The 6,373-nt window shown below is 42.6% G+C and overlaps 1 protein-coding gene across 1 annotated transcript; it reads left to right on the top strand.

Moving 5' to 3' along the window:
- Positions 1 to 1,029: 1,029 nt before the first annotated feature.
- LOC147436200 (non-specific phospholipase C1-like) lies at positions 1,030 to 4,821 on the top strand. The gene is made up of 5 exons (XM_086488114.1): positions 1,030 to 1,262; positions 1,390 to 1,474; positions 2,059 to 3,116; positions 3,965 to 4,141; positions 4,221 to 4,821. Coding segments are annotated over exons 1-5 (1,632 nt in total). The 5' UTR covers positions 1,030 to 1,261; the 3' UTR covers positions 4,532 to 4,821.
- Positions 4,822 to 6,373: the final 1,552 nt, after the last annotated feature.

Genomic DNA, 6,373 nt, shown 5'->3' on the forward strand with positions numbered 1-6,373 from the left:
GCTATCGGCAATGGTTATTACAAGAAGATAAATCTTGGACCTCCTCTTCTCCTCTAAAGGTTTGAAATGAGGTTTTTTGAGGTTGGTTTGTTGCAATCTTTCTACACCTGCTATAGTAGCCTCATCACCAAGGCTTAGCCTGACTATACTGCTAGTCTCTCTCCCTCCACACTATCTTACATGGAGGTGTTTCAAATGGGATCTACGGTCGGGAGCATGTGGGATGTGTTCGATGTGCATTTGTAAATTCGAAAAGCTTTGTAAATTTGGGGCTAAAAATAGATTTGAAAGTTTAAATAGCCAAATCCGACAGCCCACGATCTACATGCTCCACCATTGATCCCATTTGAACTCCTTAGTGTGGTAGTATTGAGGCTCTCTATAACCTTTCTATCACCCAAGTGTGGTAGATTTGTTATGCCATTTCCCTCTTGAATAACAGGTCTTGAGTTCAACTCCTTGTTGGCTAGATCTTTGAGGTCTCTTGGGATAGTTTCCTACGACATTAGCATTCTCTTCTTCTTCTCTCTCTCTCTCTCTCTCTCTCTCTCTCTCTCTCTCTCTCTCTCTCTCTCTCTCTCACACACACACACACACACACACACACACACACACACACGTGCGTTGCAACTTGCGAGTCACGCGGCAATTCTTCATAGAGAATTAGAAATCAGTGTGTATGCCTTTCTCCCTTCTTCTACAAGGGAAGGCCAAAAAAAAAACCAAAAAAAACGATGCTTATAGTCAATGCCTCTCCAAGCTCTCCTAGATATTATAAATAGGAAGGGAAATAAAGGCTTTCCATCATGAATTACTTGCCATGTGGTACTACTACTCGACGAGCTTGATGAGATGGTCGATTGCTGTGGCTTGTGTGGCTCAATTTTGATTAAAAAAATATAAATAACGTACAAGGCGAGAGCAAGAATATGCTGTTTTTGATGCTCAATAGTTGGCATTGATTGGGATAGGCTTAGCAAAACTCGAACCTCCAATCAGCAATCAGCAATCAGCAGGCCTCCTTCACTTAATTATTTTTAGCTTAGCATAGGACATGCTAGCTAGTAGATATAAAATTAAATTCCCCAAAATCACTGGCTTGCCCGTATCTATACCCACATTGCTTCTGCATCAAGAGTTCCCCCTCCCAATATCTTTGCTCAATGCAGCATAAGTAGAAGCTCTAGAGAGCTCTCACAAAGCATTGGCAATTCATCCTCTCTGCATTCATAGATCTTGCTATCCTTTATTGCATGTAAAAAGTGAGTCTCTCTCTCTCTCTCTCTCTCTCTCTCTCTCTCTCTCTCTCACACACACACACACACATGCACAAACTCTTGACCATTCCATCTCAAGTTTGATCTGCTGATTATGATTGTGTTTCTGCAGTGGGTTGTGCGCAATCCAACCAATCTGACAAGCATGTCATTCCAGGCCCAATCAAAACCATTGTGGTGCTTGTCATGGAAAACAGGTGAGAGCAATCAATTTGAGAAATTAGAGGCTGAAAATAGCTCACAAAAAATAGGTGTCTCTCACTAGTTTTGACAGTTTTTCAAAAAATAAATGCATGATAATATAAAACTAACTCCTGGTAACATCCTTAACAAGATTTCTTTTTTTTTGGGGTTGGGGGGGGGGGGGGGGGGGGGGGGGGGGGGGGGGGCCAAAATCACAAACATTGTTACTTACCTCAACATCATGAGTTTCTGTGAGGGAGGCATCGCATACCTAGCTAGGTACGATTGGGGGCAGGGGACCGCCGGCCCGGTTGGGGGGGGGCGGTGGTCCCCTGCCCCAATCATACCTAGTTAGGTATGTGGTGCCTCTTGAGCAGAAGCTGATGATGTTATGATGCATTGTATGAAAAACACTTCAAAAGACTCCGCTTTCCTACATGAGAAAATTTTCAAATCTTCTGGTGATAATGCACAGAGCTACTTTTGGTGTGTCAAATATGCTTTTAAAGTCAAATTCTGTTTACATGGGCTTATTCAAGAGCTATTGACACACAATAAAATTTTGCTTTTTCTGAACCTGTTTTACATGGCATCATAGGTCCTTTGATCACATGCTTGGATGGCAAATGCAGCTGCATCCGGAAATTGATGGCGTGACAGGCAAAGAATTTAATGACATCAAAATCCTTCATGGTGCAGCAAGTAGTGATGCCAAGGAAAGTGAATTAAGCAATAGCAATGGTACAGAAACAAAAAATAAAACTAATGTGAACAATGAAACAATCTTTTTCTCAAAGGATGCTAAGTATGTTGTTGGAGACCCAGCCCATGGATTTCAGGCAATAACAGAGCAGATATTTGGTGTGATCAACCCAAATGATGACAAAAGCACTCTCCTAACCTTAGGAAGCAAGCCTCTCATGAGAGGCTTTGCACAACAAGCTGAGGCAACCTCACCTGGCTTATCCAAGGCAGTCATGAGTGGTTTCCCACCAGAGGCTCTACCCATCTACACCTCCCTTCTCAACGAATTCGCTGTATTCGACAAATGGTTCGCATCGTTGCCCGCCTCCACTCAACCCAATCGGCAGTATGTACACTCAGCCACATCTCATGGCCTCATGAGCAATGTCACAAGTGAGTTGCTCAGAGGCCTCCCCCAGAGAACAATCTTTGATAATCTCTATGATGAGGGCCTCTCTTTCGGCATCTACTTCCAAAGTCTCCCCTCTACAATCTTCTATAGGAGGCTTAGACAGTTAAAGTACATAGACAAATTCCACTTATATGGCCTCTCTTTCAAGAAGCATGCTAAAGAGGGAACCCTCCCCAGCTATGTTGTGATCGAGCCCCGTTATTTCAACCATGAGATTCCGCCGGCGAATGATGATCACCCGCCACACAATGTCAGCAGAGGGCAAGCCCTGGTAAAAGAGGTGTATGAGACGCTTAGAGGTAGTCCCCAATGGGAACAAACCCTCCTTATCATCACTTATGATGAGCATGGTGGGTTCTTTGATCATGTTGCTACTCCCATCTCCAATGTTCCTAGCCCTGACGGAATTGCTGGCCCAGCTCCTTACTTCTTCAACTTTGACCGCCTGGGTGTTCGTGTGCCCACCATTATGGTGTCTCCGTGGATCAATAAGAAGACAAGTAAATGCTGAACTCTCTTAACCAGCAACTCATTTAATTGTGTGTACACATAATGCAAGCTTACATATACCCCCTTCACAACAAGAGTGACAGAAGCAAAGCTAATCCTTTCAAGCCCCAAGAATTTAAAGGTGTATGTGTGGAGATAGGTACCGAAACCCACAAAAGGAAAGGAGAAATACTACCACTACAGAAGAAGCATTTGCAACTTGTTCACCATAAAAGATGGTTATATAGTAGTAATTACCAGTGTTCACAGAAAACCGGCAGACTTCAAGGAGTTTTCAAAAGAAGTTTTGGACAAATTCTCACAACAATTCCCACATTGTGACTTACCTCAACGTCATGAGCTTCTGTGAGGGAGGTACCGCATACCTAGCTAGTACGATTGGGGGGGGGGGGGGGAGGGGGTCTCTTGCCCCCAATCATACCTAGCTAGGTATGCGGTGCCTCTCGAGCAGAAGCTCATGACGTTATGCATTGTATGAAAAACACTGAAAAAGACTCTGTTTTCCTACATGAGAAAATTTATAAATCTTCTTGTGCTTGGAAAAGAAGATAACCAACAGGCCCAATTTATGCCAGTACGCGTTTGTGCACACACATACGCACCCGTGCATTCACACAACCTTGATCACTTGGGCTTAAGCTTAAATGTCCTAATGTGTGCATCTTCTTTGGGATATGTGAGTATCTTTGTTGGTCAACCGGATATCAGCTGTTGTGGGTGATTGGAGACCGTGGCTGGGAGCTTCTTGCCACGATTGCAAGCTCCCTGATATTTAACCAAAGCCCCGTTAATGTGTTGCTTATGTTGTCATGTGTGTGTCTTTGTGGATGTGTTGCAGTTATTCACACACCAAGTGGACCCATGGCATCCTCTCAATTTGAGCACTCTTCTATCCCAGCAACAGTTAAGAAGCTCTTCAACCTCAACTCAGACTTTCTCACCAAAAGAGATGCTTGGGCTGCCACCTTTGAAACTGTAGTCGCCTCAAGAAGCACACCAAGGAAAGATTGCCCATGTACTCTCTCTCTCTCTCAACTAAAATGCATCATCATCACATTCAATGATTAATTGCCCTCCATTGTCTGGTGTGGCAGTGACCCTCCCAGAGATCACAAAAGATGGGGCTGCCGACATGGAGCAAAATGAGAGCAAACTAAATGAGTTCCAAGAGGACCTTGTGCGCTTGTCAACCCACTTCAACGGCGAGACCGAGAAAGCAGACGAGCTCATCAATAAGGGCATAGAAGAGTGTGGCAAGTACACAGAAAAGGCCTTGTCATTCTACCTGAGTAAGTGTAATGAGGCAAAGGAAAGTGGAGGTGATCCCTCTTCCATAGTTTGCATCAAGCCCTCTTCCTCCCCTGGTGGACATCCCACTTACTACCTTGAACCGTGTGACCTATAGAGGCATACACATTGGGAGCTTTTGCCTTATATTCATAGAGGCAAAGCCCAGCTCTTCATTAAGCAATGTATAGTTATTGTCAATAAAAAACAGAGCTTACCCAAGAAGCGTAGCTCCACTGGTGAGGTCTTAGTGACTTATAAGTGATGTAACCCGAAGGTTGAGCATTGGAGGAGGCTCACAGGCTGCTTATACGATGGGTGTATCCTCCTTCCCCATTGGGGAGGTTGTTCCCCCCGTTTCCCCTTGAGGGTGTAATGTGCAGCAATGTTCAGTTGCAATTTATGATATGTATAAAGTTTCTCCCTACTACCTTCAGTCGCCGATGGTAAAAATAAATACATAAAATAAAATAGAAAACAAACCTAAGAAGCTCATGCATCCATACACGTACTTTTTTACACAAAAAGGAAACCATACCTTGTGACCAGAACAATTATGTGAGCTTGAATATGGAGACAAATATCTATATCTATATTCTATCTCTATATCTATACATATACATATACATATATAATGGGGGGAGGGATTCCGCCCCCCTCCTTGCCACGCCTCAACATTGCCTTCAACCGGCTTGGTTCCTTGCAGCGCCAATGAATAGCAATCTAAGAACAACGTGCAAACAATGAATAGCCACACTAATCTATCTAGTCTATATTAAAACGACTGAAGTGAGCTCCACGTGGTTGTTTTTGCATGCTGCCACTATGGAGAAGTGCCACACATGACAGCCAACTCACACGCCCAAGCCATGCTAGTACGATTGGGGGGGGGGGGGGGGGGGGGGGTTGATTAGAACGATATCAAGAGAAGTAAACAAATCATGATGAGACGTAATGTGTTTTGTTACTGCACCACTGTCAAAGAACCACACATGATTTATAAATTTTGTAATATAAGCATCATGAACAGATGGGTCATAATGACAGTGCACACTAAAAGCCCATTCTGTATCCTACACAACATTTGTCAAATCTACGAGGGAAGAAGCATCTACAACGGCTATTTTTCTCTTTCTTTCGAACCTCTTTAGCCTTAAGCTTAGGGCACTACTTGATGTGATGATCATCTTCCTTCATCACATTTATCTTCTTTTTGCCTTTACCACCATATTTATTGTTGTTTGAAGAAACAGCAGCTAGGGAGATAAGCCCACTATCATTAGATGCATTAGAAGTGGCAACATAGGCATTCTTCTTTTGTTATGCAACCACAAATGCATGCCACACTACTTAGCCCTATTTTTTTCTTGATTGGGCCTCTTGCATCAATACAGAGTCAAGACCATCAAACTTCATATCATATTTACCCTCTGTCACATGCCTAAAGCACACAATACATGAAGTAGTATTATTGAATGTGCTGAAACAAAAATAAGGCTTCCCCTGGAGTGATCGGTATATATAAAGCAAGGAGAAAAAGTGCCTTTGTAGTGCTAAGTGTATTCACACAGGTCACTACCATAAAATGGTAATAATGGCTTGAGAAGTAGGGATCATGCGAAAAGCTCATAAATTTTTTGTTGGTGTGTAAGAATAGATTAGCAAAGCAATAAGTAGCACTACTGCATCCTATATCATATAATTATGGGACCAATTTTCTAGAAATTTGTACTTAATACCTTTTTTAAAAAGTAATATCCAACAATAGAGGAGAGATTAGATTGGAGATGAGAATGGAACCTTAATCAAGGGGCAATGCAAAGGGAGATTAAATTGGGAAAAATCCATGAATCTTTTTCAGTATTTGAACAATTGATGAGGTCAACATTTTATCTGTAAATATTTTCACATCATCTATTTTTGTGACATAATTTTGGTTCAAACTCATGGATTACCATAG

The sequence above is a fragment of the Adiantum capillus-veneris genome, chromosome 18 (genome assembly GCF_014529385.1).
Source record: "Adiantum capillus-veneris isolate H3 chromosome 18, ASM1452938v2, whole genome shotgun sequence".
Lineage (NCBI taxonomy): Eukaryota > Viridiplantae > Streptophyta > Polypodiopsida > Polypodiales > Pteridaceae > Adiantum > Adiantum capillus-veneris.